Source organism: Thunnus thynnus, chromosome 24 (assembly GCF_963924715.1).
Source record: "Thunnus thynnus chromosome 24, fThuThy2.1, whole genome shotgun sequence".
In the NCBI taxonomy this organism is placed as follows: Eukaryota; Metazoa; Chordata; class Actinopteri; order Scombriformes; family Scombridae; genus Thunnus; species Thunnus thynnus.
Window position 1 is genome coordinate 436,169 of NC_089540.1, and position 13,683 is coordinate 449,851.

At 37.5% G+C, this 13,683-nt stretch overlaps 1 protein-coding gene across 2 annotated transcripts in view; it reads left to right on the plus strand.

Moving 5' to 3' along the window:
- Positions 1-897: 897 nt before the first annotated feature.
- runx1 (RUNX family transcription factor 1) overlaps positions 898-13,683 on the plus strand; it is an 84,168-nt gene continuing 71,382 nt past the window's right edge. Inside the window, exons 1-2 of one of the 2 annotated variants that reach the window (XM_067582907.1) lie at positions 898-1,327; positions 3,156-3,259. In XM_067582907.1, coding sequence (XP_067439008.1) covers positions 3,202-3,259 — 58 coding nt within the window. In that variant the 5' untranslated portion in view covers positions 898-1,327; positions 3,156-3,201. The remainder of the gene's footprint in view (positions 1,328-3,155; positions 3,260-13,683) is intronic. The other variant, XM_067582906.1, reaches the window with a different exon arrangement.

Below are 13,683 nucleotides of genomic sequence, written 5' to 3' on the forward strand. Positions count from 1 at the left end.
AAACTAGCTCCATCTCTAGCAGCTACAATAGTAACATGCTGCTTACACACTGATGCTTCAAATCAGCAAATCAGCTGGATTGGCGAGATCACAAGACGACAAGATCACATGAGAATCTATCTTGTCAGGCTTCAACGTATGTGCTTGTGGCCGAATCAACAGTGGTTTGAACCAATCAGTGTCCTATGAGGAACTACTGGCAGCTACGGGCATGGTTTAGGTGTGACAACAGCGAGAAGTTAGCCTATGATAGACGGTGATAGACAGATGGTTCATCCAATCACCTGCCAAGTATTTTTTGAAAGTACCTGCCATTTTCCAAACAGTTTCCAAGGACAACTTCTCAGATGGTTCTGTGTAATAAACCATCTGGTGCATCAGGTTACCAAACCACTACTTTTACTTAAATACTACTTAACTACATTTTGCTGCTAATACTTTTGTACTTTTACTTAAGTAGGATTTTCATGCAGGGCTTTTACTTGTTACATTGCTGTATTGGTACTTTTACTGCAGTAAAGGATCTGAGTACTTCTTCCACCATTGTGTAGAACTGATCTGGTAGTGATACATTAACAATAATATCAGCAGTGGGCAAACGCCTGTCCTCAACTTACCCACACTCTCACACACACACATACACACACACACACACACACACACTAGTGGACGTCGTGGTCTAACAGTCTGACCTGCAGTGTGGCTTGGTGAAGTAGAGGTGACTCACCCACTCTCTCTAAACCCCTGCTACAAACACACACACAAACCACAAATGCACATATGGGTGCTCAAAAACACACACCACAACGCCCTCTCCCTCCATTTCACTCTCTTTAACCACAGCTACTTCCTCAGTGAAAGCTGTTGGCTGAGGGTGGCAGGTGGTTAGTTTGATTACACACACACACACACACGTGCATATTCCAAAGCCACAATGCCAGATTATTAGAAACCAAACTAGGTAGCTTGTGATATCAACAGAAAGACAGTCTCTCGTCTGTGACACTGACTGTCGGGAGGAGAGTAAATTCTGAAGACAAAAAGTCGTCAGCATGGAGATTTGGAGAATCACAAACCAAAACAAGAGAGAGAGAATCATAAAGAGCGTTGAGCGATAAAGGAAGATGCGTATGGCAACAGAGAGAAAGAAGCGGAAGCAGAAAAGAGGTGTAAGCAAGTCAAGAAACAGAGAAAGATACCACGGATAGAGAAAGGTAGAAAGAAAGAGAATGCTTTGTGGATTATTTTGCATCTGAGTCATCAGACTGGAAAAACCACAGGGACGTTTGTCGACTACCTCTGCCAGGACCAGGACACCTTGGCCAGGGTAAGAATACCACAACAATAGCATAATCTCCACAATTTGTTTTTTAGTAATCCTATTTTTTGAGCTCATATTGCTTTTATTACAAAGTTTTACATTAAATAAGAAAAGCAAGGCTGAACTTCCCTGCATTTCATTAAATAATCACCTAATTCATTTACATACTCACTGTAAACAAATGAGGCCATCGTGGTGATGATGCACTTAATTTTTACATCAGTCATTCATTCCTCCCTCACCACCTGCCATTGTCAGAAATTCTGACAGACTTTCCTTCAACTTTGCCTGGTGGCCCATGGTTTACAGAGTACTCATTGAGCTGAGATGTGAGCCACCACAACAAATAGAACTGAACTAAATGAATTCTGCTCCCTTTTGTGGAAAGAAATATAAGCTATAATGACACTGGAGCTATTGTGCATAATTAAGAAAGAAGAAACATTTGTGGCAAACAAGTGTGGCGCTGTGGGTGGGCCTAACGGGTTTGGGCCCGCCCATTTGTACAACTGGCCCATCTGAAATTCTGAAAAGAATTTTCTTATCTTTTATTTTTAACTATTAAAATTAAAAATATATATACACAAATAGAGACTAAAAGAAAGTTTCCCCTTCTAAAAACATAAAAGACAACATTCATTAGGCTACTATCATGTGTGATATCTGGCCCACTTAACAGGCCATTTTACATTGGTTTAGGCCTGTTAAGCCTGCGCATGCACGACACAATACAGAGGTTGCTCAGCAGCAGATTTGGTTTTTCATGTGTTTTTATTTAGGCTTTTGTCCAGCATTCTATGTTGGCTTTAATAACATGTCAGTTTCCAGCTGTGTAGAATGTGTGTATGTATGGTTCAGAATGTAGATGCAGTCACTGTCTAATTTCATAGCTGCAAACAAATTTCCTTTTGAGACTAGACAAACCTAAAAAACAATTTAGGCAAGATAGAGCTGAAAATTCCTGCCTGACTTGAATGCCACCATATTGCCTTGAAAACATAGACCATTTCTGTTGAAACAAGCTTATGAATTGACAGGGCAGCGCACCGCTCTCTCTCTCGTAAAAAGTTAATTTAGCTCACCCAGTAGTCGATCTGTCTCTCTCCCTGCAATCTACTCAAAATAATAATAATCCAGCAAGATCATCCAAAAAAAGATGGTATTTCCTTAAATAAAATTAAAATGTCAGTGTTCTAAATGAATGGATGTATTGGTCTAAACAATCCTGTAGCATGTTTCAGACATTTTATTTTTGATTGAAACCGCGTCAAGCTACACAGAGCAGATCGAGCTGGGCAGGAAGTCAGACACAGAAACAACTCGTGTAGACTCCCTATCATATATCAACAATAAATGCAATGAAGTCAATGAAGTAGAAGGAAAGTGGACATGTACTAGGTAGCAAACAGAGCTAACATAACATATTGTTTCTGATTGCTTGACCAACTATATAATTAGCTGACCAAATTATTTAACAACCTATAAACTGCACCTCAGGTCACAGAAAAATCCCCAGAGAGAACACACAGGAAATGATCTTGCATCCTCAATGAGGAATGACACACCAATATCTTGTATGTTGTTTGTTAATGTTGGAGAAACCCTGTATGGTGTGTTAGTGTACCATTAACACTGGTGAGAATCAATGAGGAGTTACATACACTACATATATTCCTTCACATACACACACATGCACACGCCCAAATAGATAGATGTGGTTTGTGAATTGGCCATGAGTATTGATGTTTCAGCTTGCTGGAGGATCCCTTATTGACATTTTATTGCCTCTGTGTGTGTATGTGTGTGTGTTTTTGATTTTTTTATTTATGCATAGATTTTAAAAAAAGGACAAGAGGGGAAAAACTGAAGAAAATCATTTCATGGCCTCCAACAGTATATTTGAGTCGTTGTCGTCCTATCAGTCTGCTTTTTTACGAGGTAAGTGTATTTATATATATATGTGTGTGTGTATGTGTGTGTGCGTGTGTGTGTGTGTGTGTGTGCATGTGTATGTTTGTGTGTATTCATGTGCCCCTGGATCATTTTAGCTGCTCTGTTGGGTGTTTCTGTTGGTTCTTGTGGTTGGTTAAAAGTATTTGGAACATATTTTGATAAATTTAGGGTTGTTTAGAATAAACTTTGCTGTGAACTTTGTTGAGTTTTGAATTAGCAACTGCGAGTGCATTTCCATCACCTGTTTTTATGCACATTTTCTGATTGGAAACATCATAAATATGAAAATAAGTCGAAATATTGCAAAAAAGTTTTTAAGCTTGACTTAAAGTGGAAAAGCTTATGTATCAATAAAAGAAAATTTGTAAAAATGCAATGGAAACAGACCTAGTCAATAAATCATGACATACATGAAGCATGTGATTTAAATGTCATCAGATCTGTGTAGACCAACAACATTCCACAGATTAATACATGAATGGAAATGTCATTTTCCCATCACGTTTTCCACATGGTTTTCCATGAGGTTCGACTGCTGCTTTTTTAATGACGTCATCTCATTGTGTCCTCTTCTTCTGCAATGATTTAATGTCACTAGCTGGAGAATTAGTGCCACTAACTGTAAATCTTGATTAATCAATTCCTAATGTTCGCATAACATTAGTGGATGGAAACACACATTAATTCATACTTTATTTTGTAGATTTTCGGGAAATTCGGTTCAAATTTGAACAAGAGCTGGTTCGCATTTTGGGATTTGAGTTGCTGTGAAATTGGGTTGTTAACAATTAGCTGCTAGCCCTGATAACACAAAACAGAAAGACCAGACCAGAGCAAACCAACTATAGGTTTGCAAACACCCTAAGATACAGTTCACCTGCAATATAAAAAGAGAGATGGACCAGACCCTGTTAGTTCATCAAACGGTCTGTTGTAATAATAGATAGCCGCAGGTCAACATTCTATCCAGGCCAAAGGCTACTATAATATAGCTGATTGTATATATAGTAGACTGGGGTGGTCATTGTTGAGCACAAAACACCAGTAATTTGTCCAAAAGGCCATGGCTTGGGGGTTAAAACATCGACCATGAACTGAAATGATCCTAATATTGACCAGAAATTTCCTGTCATCTCTCCCCTATTTCTATCTGATTAGGGTATTAAATACCATCAAAATAAAGAGGCTATCTCTAATGATAGCATGGCTACTCTTTTATCAACCACCTTCCCTTTTAACATCATTCAAATGGTGTTTTAAAAGTCATTAAGGCAATAGTAGACACTACCATTGTGGTGGGGTGTGCAAAGCATGTGACTTTCATGGAAAATATGTTGTTCACATCCAATTTCCTACCGTCTTTTGCAATAAACTGTTTTCTTAATTATGACCATACTTTTTAACTGATCATAACCAAGTAGTAGTTTAGTTTCTTAAACATAACTTAACCATGCCACTGACAGGTCAGAGATGCCTCATCTGAGTTGTTTTTGGACTGTATTTGCTATTTTCGAAAGTACTGAAAAGCTGTTGTTATTTAAGTATAAGGACCTATAGCTATGGGTTAGATATTAGCGCAGGGAGGGGTTATATTTATATGCATATAAAAGCTGAAGTTGCACTGTACAACAACAATATTTTCTGACACCGGAAGCTGTAATATGAACTGTCTGGTACAATGGTACAGGGCAGTTGGAGGTCCAGGAGGTCCTTGTCAATATCATACTGTAGTTAGAGACATGAGAGAATATCCTGAACCAGCAACTTTTAACTCACACGGCTGGGCCTGTGAGACAGTAGCCTGCCAGCTCACAGGGAGGATGACAGGAGGGAGGATAGTGAGGAATGTAGCAGGCATTCCTTCCTGCTACATCAACCAACAGCTGTATGAATGACTATACATGTCTGCTTCATTTTCCCAGCACTAGCTGTCTCTAATCTAAGTCTCTAAGCAAATGATCTACATCATTTCATGATTAGTCATCCAGTTTAATACTTAGCCACCTCTGACTGCTGTGACATGAATGTTTATCCATCTTATAGACAATTTTTAAGAAGTTTTTACAGTGTGTCTGGTACAAAAATCGATCCACCACCCCTGTATATATTGGATTGCTACATACCCATATGTGATAGTAGCTTCCTATCAGATGTTGGAACCTGGCTGCAAGGATTTTCTCCTATTAGTGAGGTCTGACACATATACCCCATTTACACCTGGCATTAAAATTTGGTCTGTAACTGGATACGTTAAATGGATAAGGAAAAACGCATGTTAATGCAGGTGTAAATACACTCAGAATGCATTGCAATGGGATCCCAAACTGAGTGAGAAAGGTTGAGATTGAATTAGTGTGAGCTTCAGTACATATTACTGTCGGGAAGAGGAGAAATATTTGCATTGAATTTTAATACAGATGTGTTGTTTTTATGTCACAGCTGCACTCAAGGTAGAACAAGTTCATTTAGTTTGTAGATTATGGAATTAGATGCAGAGGAATTTAAATCAAGGTGTTCACTGGTTACTTGTGGTCATTAATTGCTCCTTTTCTATATGTTTCAATAGATTCCATAGAGCAATGTTTCTGTATCCATTGTAACAATGGCTCAAATAATGTGAAAGATGTCACCATGGAAGTGACTGACAAAAATGAAAAAGATTCAAATTAAAAAATTAAAAAGAAAAGTAAAATTATCACCAGCTTTGTAGTTCCCTTAGCTCTAAAGAGATTTTTAGCATCTTTTAGGTAATTGTTTTGGTTGAGTGGCCTGCAAACTCAGCTCTCATCAACCTTTTTCCCATCACAGCAGGCAGCTGTTTTCAGTGGAAATACCCACTGTACACTACCTGCTCAGCACCAAACAGTGGCCTGACACAGTTAGCAGCTAGTTCATAAACATGATGATGCATTTAGCAGCTACGGTAAAGAGCCAGATGCTTTTCTCAGGAGTTTATCTTTAAATTGATAAAATCTGAGGCCTTTTGGCTGTTGAATTATTAGCATTAAAAATAGTGGTTTTGCTGAATTCAGCTCTGGTAACCTGATGTTGCATGAATCTAGAGGTTGTTATCTTTGCTGCGGAAATTCTCTAGAATTGTGACACAGTGTGCATGTACGTAAGTGTGTACATGTGTGTTTCCTGTTGATGTTTGGTGCAGAATTAACAGTTTGCAGAAAAAAGGTTTCTTTTTTCATTCATGTTCTCTTTTCTGACATCCCCATCTGCATTTACACAGACTTAGGATATATTTTAAGTTGCATACAGCATCAGCAATATTATACTATATAAACTATGTGTTTCTACTAGAACAGTGTGACTGCATATTACATTACAACTGTATTGACTATTATAGAGAGTTCTATGTGGCTGTGTTACAAGCTTTGGAGTACAGATTTGTTTTGAACAGTTTTTTACTGTCTGTGGCAGTTTTTGAATAGTTGACAAAACAGTCTCAACTTAATCTTTATCAGCATGTGAAGTTTGTTCAGTAGTCATAGAACTGTAGATGCACCACCTGTCTGTTTTTCTGAGCACCAGAATATTGCACATTCAACATAAAACCAACAACTATGGAAGATGGAACAAATGAGTTGAGAATGAGACTTTAATGTTAAAATCTTTAAGGTGGTTGCTGTAAGACGAGGATTAAGACGAAGGTAACTGCTAAGTGACAAAAACCAGTTGGTGTGTATTCGTATCTGCACCCTGCAGTGCTGTAACTGGTTGTGTCCAACATGTTCAGAGACACCAATCACGTGTTTCCCGCCTGTGTGCTGTGGTTGCATGCTGTGTGCGCAGCAGCCTCAGTTTGACACAGGAGGCTTATGTACAAAAAGTTTCTTTTTCCTCCTGTCAGTCACTGGGATCTAACCAATGCAACCACAGTAGGTAGGACAGATTTTGTGGGTTTGTGATGTAATCCCAGGCCTGTTGGAAGCAAGCTGAACGAATAAGTTGTTCTACAAAGAAAACACCATTTTCTTGTCTGTAAAGTTTGTGTAACTCGTTCAGATGTGAGCACACAACCACAACCACAGCAGGAAGGATTTGAACCAGTATAAGCTGATCAGATCAGATCACATGCGGTTAACCCATCAGCGGTTGAGAATCAATGTTGTGATTGGTTTTCATCTCCTGCAGTCCTATTGGTTGTTGGTGAGTGGTTATGTCATCACTTAGCTCTCCTCCAATCATCACATCTGTAACTAGAAATCTACTGAACACACACTGCTGCTTTATCTACATCTACATGTATGCACATCTGCATGTGTGCATGCATGTGTGTGTGTGTGTGTGTGTGTGTGTCTGTTAGTCTGTCCTTAGTTTTGCACCTAATCAGCCAGACACACACTGCAGCTTTATCAGTTAGATGTGTCTGTGTGCAGTTACTGTAGTTGTTGAGATTATCTGCTCTGGTTTAAATGAGCTTCAGTTTATCAGAACAAGCTCAAATGAGCATCAGTTTATCTGAAGCTACAGACAGTTGAATGGGTTGGTTCTCAGCTAATGTTTTTCATGAGACTGTTGACTTTTACTTGTGATGTTGACATTCATGGCTGAGTTAGAGTCTCAGTTTAAAGGCCTAAGAAGTGAACCAGTGGTGTCTTCACTCTGTTGGAAGTAAAGGTCTGACGACAGAGCTTCTCATTCAGCTGCAACAACAGGAAATATGAATCATTATCAGACATGATGATGATTCAGACATAATTGTTCAGATATCAGTCATAAAAACAGCTAGTTGCACTGAATAGTGTATAAAAGTTAATTTGCTGACTTCAGAGTTGAAAACAGTTTTAGCTACACAACAACACATGAACGCACCATCCCTTACATCAAACTCAGATGAGTGTTCTCATTGGATGATCTGGGCTGGAAAGGCTGCATACCACTTAACAAACAAAAAGTAGTTGGGGAAGTCAATCTGCAAAGTAGTGACACATGATGATCAATTTGAACCAGAATACAGGAATGGTGTCGAGGTGAGTAAGGCGAGACAGGAAAAGGGCAAGAAGAGGGGACACTGCTGCTACACCAACAAACAGCAGCTGGGGGTGTCGAAACTATGCAATCCACAGAATGTGTTTGTTGCCATGAATGGCACATTTTGGAACGGCCATTGGAGGAGGTGGAAAATGTTTTGATGAGAAGCGTGGTTTGCTTCATGGAGCAGATTCTGTCCAATCAGAACTACTCATAGGCGGATCTCACACATCTGTCCTGCTAACCAACACAGCACAGAACTACATGGAGGCACAATCATATTTACCCTGAGTTATAAATACAAAGGTGTGTTTTGTAAGACGAAAAACAGAAGTTTAAGGTGGGTGTATCACCTGTACATTTCACTGTAATAAATCGCTGTAAAAATACAGCCAAATTCTAACAGTAAGGTACTGTTCTTTCTAAATATTGTAAAATACTGTAAATTTTGATGCTTTTTGGAGATAAAACTAAGAACAGATATTAACAGTAGGCTACTGTAAGATTTGATGGTAAAATACAGTATTTTCATTTTTCACCGCCACAGTAATGGAGGGACAGAAGCCACATGTAACCATCAAGATCATATAATCATTGTTCATCCTCCTTTGGGGAATCAAACCAAAAGGTCAGTAACAGCTTACTGAGAAAATAGAACTACATTTGTGCATCTGGTTACCCAATTAGTGACTATGTTTAATTTTTGCTAAAATTAAATTGGTATAATCCTAGCAAGCACCTGACAGGCACAAGAGAGCATTTTCAGGTAGTGTTCTTCAGTTGGAGGTTTGAATCACCGATATTTAAACATTATTTTCATATGACTGCTGCTTGCAGGTCTAGTTTAAAGATTATTTTTGGATGATTGTTTTCTTATGAACTACTTATCAGTGAATGCTAATTTTAGTCCGGCCTGGTCTATACCTACACCTTGTTAATCCCACTTGCATTTCATAATTAACAATAGCCTACTATCTAAGTTAACAATTTAAGTTTATTTAAATATGTAGCCAAGTTGATTAAGATATGTTTGCTGCTGAGCTCCAAAAGACAGAGTGGTTATATCGGTTATCTTACCTCAACCCAAGTGTTAAGCTGTAGCTAGGTTGCTGCAAAGATACTGTAATTTGTTGCCAAGCTGTACTAAAACCTGGGACATAATAGGTGATTTGTTACATGTTGTTTTCAGGTACTTCATTGTGATTAACTCTGAGAGGGGAACAGATGACAGCCAGGGAAAGTAATGCCTAGGAGGATTAACAAGCTCACAGCAAATCCTTGTCACCACTCTTCTGAAGAACTTGATGTCACTTCATAAAGATAAGTTAGATGTCCTTCTTGTTTAAAATGTTTCTCTCTCCCATTCAGTTGTTTCATTTCTCTTTCTCTCACTCTGTGCTTGATTTTCATTATTGTTTCTTTCTCACTCAGTGAGCTGTGAGCCTGGAAGCCTGGATGTCAACCTTCTGCAAATTATAACAGAGGACATTTGAAGGCATTACAAATTGTGTTATCCTGCAATCTGTTTATTTGTGCTTTTATATTTTTTTAAACAGTAGTTTGCAAAGCAGTTGCTGTTTAGACTCATTTTGCTGGCAGCTCAGGATATTATAATTAACAAATTTACATTGAACCCCTTTGAAAGGGCATGATGAATATACTTGGCATATTTGAAAGCTTCTGAATAAATGTTCATTTCCATAAAGCTGTCACTTGTCTCGTCCTCTTTTGTGCTACATTAAGGGTTATGTGTTTTTGAATGTAAAACTGAGCTGATCTCATTACTGGACCACTGAGATCGAAGACACATTGTTATTTACAGTATATGTCTGCAATTTATAATTGTTTTCATTAATATGAATAAGAAGAAACTTTTCAGTTGTTTACTGTAACATTTACAGTAAAAAACTGTTCATGTAGATTACAATAGCAAGACTGTAAATATACAGTATGTTACTGCAAGCCTAGCAGTACTACAGTATCAAACTGTAAACCTCACATTCTACAGCAGAATGCTGTAATCATTTTAGCAACAGTTAGCTGTTAAAGTAAATTGTGGTAGTGACTGTAAAAAAAAAACAGTAAAAAGCTGGCAACTTCAGCTGCCAGTACTTTACTGTAATTTTACAGGGACATTTGTTACAGTATTTCAAAGTTTAGAGAAGTGAGTTTTGTGAAGTGAGAGCAGTTATTTCAGGTTTCCAGGCTTTCTCTCAGTCTTGTTGGAAAACTAATGTGGCTTGGATACCAATGAACATGTTCCCAACTGAATCATCATTATGATCAACTGTATTAGAAACTATCTAGTTCTTTGATAAAAAGTCAGAGGTAGCATGTGTATACTAAAATGTAAGATGAGGAGTTGAATACGACTCCCAAGGTGCATTTCAGAGAAACTTCCAATCCCTGTCCTTAAAATTCTGTCAAGCAGAAGTGACAGATTACCCTCTCTATAAAACTGATTTTACAATCTGCAGTTTATAGTGATTCACTTTCAGATTCTGGGTTATTATTGGATGAATTCAGTAACTATGGCACCATGTTTTGCTCACAACTGAAAAAATGAAGCATTTGAGATGCACTACTGCTCTGATTCACACATCTGACTGGTTTCTTCTTTATAGCAAATGTGCCCAAAGTTCATGGGTATTGTAATTGTAGTATTCAGAGCTGTCCACCATGCAAAAATGAATGGAAAGATCACGATTCCTCAGAAAAGAAGTTGAAATAAATAAAACTGATGGGCATAATATACCACACCATGTGTTACATTATCTAGGAGGCTCCTGGGTTTCTGTATTGAGGAACATTAAAAAGAGCATAAAAAAAACATTCCAAATGGGAATTTACAGTCAGAAATAATACTTGCTTACCAGAAACAGCAGCCCCTTCGAATCCAGAACTTTTTAATCACATGTGGCAACTAAGGTTTCTTCTTAAGCACTTGGTTAGATTTGGAGAAATTCATTATAATGTTATAGCGAAAGGAACTGATATGTAACTATAACTTTATCAGCCAATTCTTTGAAAGGATCATATAACTTGATACTAATTTCTGTTAAATTGTCACACTTCCTATCAATTAATTCAGTAATGCTTCACATAAATCCCCCTATTTAACATTTCTAAGCACTATTTAATCAATTAAATGGTTTATGACGTACTTATAAACAGATGTAAGTGTTTATTATGAATTTGTCAGGTATCCATGCAGAGGCTGGTAAACAGATAATGAATGACAATAAGGTAAAACACTTACTAGTCTTGACAAATACTGTACAGTAATAAACACATAAACAGCTCCTTGTATTTGCTTATAACTAAATTATAGTGTGTTATAAACCACTTATTTAATGTAAAGTGTTATCATGAATTCCAGTTACTGTAACTGAGAGTTTAAATTAGTTCACAGCAGGTCAACTGAACATAAAAAAATATGTCATTTGTCAACAGGCAGGTATACAATTAAACATTTATAAGGACTAAATCTTTTCAAATGATGATTCTAAAAAGAAATTATGGACTCACACAGGTTAAACATCATTAGGTTAATGAGTTGACAGCCAAACTCCCTGTCTCTTCATTATTATACCTTCACAGCATTTCCATACCTCACACCTTAATTTTTTCACTGAAACTGAAATGGCTGTGTAATTTTGTATTTGTCATAACCGGAGACAGTAATAATATTCCTATAATCTGTTTCATAATGATGAGTTCCACAAATACTCATTTCATGTATTCCTATCAAACTCTTTTTCATGCTCCTGTGAGAGCAAACTTTCTTTTTCAAGAATGCCCTATTCTTTTTCTTCCCCTTCTTCCATCTTTTCACTTCCCTCCCTCTTTCTTCTCAATCTTACTCTTTCCTTCTTCCTCTCCATCCTCCCTCTTCATCTCACCTCCATCCCTCCTCCTCCCTCTCCTCCTTTCCCAGTCCATATATCTCAAATGTGGCTGAATACGAGAGCCACTAAAAGTTGTTTTTCTGTGTTTCCAAGTGTTGAATTTGCATTGTTCCCTTCCTCTAGTTCATATATCAAACTGCTTTGAAGGTTGTTTTTTCTGCTTTTCTGTCACTCTTTTTCTTTAATTTATGCCTCTCGCCACATCTGAACCCATGGCGTTGAATGCTACATCAGCCACTTTCCACTTGTCGACATTGTTCGACTTTCTTGGCCACATCGTACGGAGCTCCAACAGCGCCTGTCCAGAGCTGATTCTGGTTATCTGGAGGCTACACCTGCTGTGTGTGCTTGTGTGTGTGTGTTAGTGTCAGGGAGACAGAAAGAGAGTGTGTTATCAGGAGACGGCAAAGCTTAACAGAGGAAACTCCACAGGTCTGCTTCTGGCTGATTTTAAAGGAGGTGATGCTGACTCTTAGCATGTACCCCCATTCAAACATTCACATATTCAAAGAGCACTTGTGTATTCACACACAACACTAATATAGCAGCTTTCTCACATCATAACTTCTCATAGTGTCAAAACACAAGTGTGCTTTGTTCAATAAAGGAGCTGATTTCCATCCAGGGCAGCAGTAGAGTCAGATATCAGGCTGATAATGGAATCGTCTGTTCGGTGTGCTCAGCCTCTGGAATGATATATAGGATGCAATTTGATTGCAACTAATCATTATTTTCATTATCAATTCATTTACTGATTATATTTTTTTCAGTAGATTGATTGTTTCATCTACAAAATATCAGAAAATAGTGAAAATGCCTGAGGTGAGAATATCCTGTTTGTCTGACCAATCCTAAACCACAAAATATTCCATTTTCAATTAAATAAAACAAACAAAAGCAGCAAACCCTCACATTAGAGACACATGAACCAGCAAATAATTACAATTTTTCCTTGATTAATAATAAATTGTTGACAATTAATTTTCTGGCAATTGACTAGAGACTAGAGAATTGTTTCAGCAATAATTGACTTTTAAATTTTTAAAAATTGCATGTTAAATTAATCAGTTCATCAGTTTTCTTTGGGAATCCTATATCTGAATCAAAACAAAAGGAGACCTTTTACATCAGATATAATTCATAAGTATTAATGTCTTGCCTTGAGATCTAGTGTCACAAAGAATAATATTGACCTTGCCTTGTCATATGAGCAATATTTTGGTGAAAACATGATATACTATATACTGTATGTCACATCAGTGTTTGTGGTGTTACAGCTTGGTAGTACTTAGCATCAGCAACTTAAATCATTTGTTTTAGCATGATACAAATATGACTTATATAACTTAATGAGTTAATGAGAAGTTTGTGGTGTGAAGATTCAGTACCCATCCTTACTATTTACTGATACTCAGTGGTGGATACTCAGTGGTGGAAAGTACTGTGTTTTAAAGTCTTTGTACTTAAGTATTCTTTTTTATACTTCTACCTCACTACATTTCAAAAGGAAAATGTTCT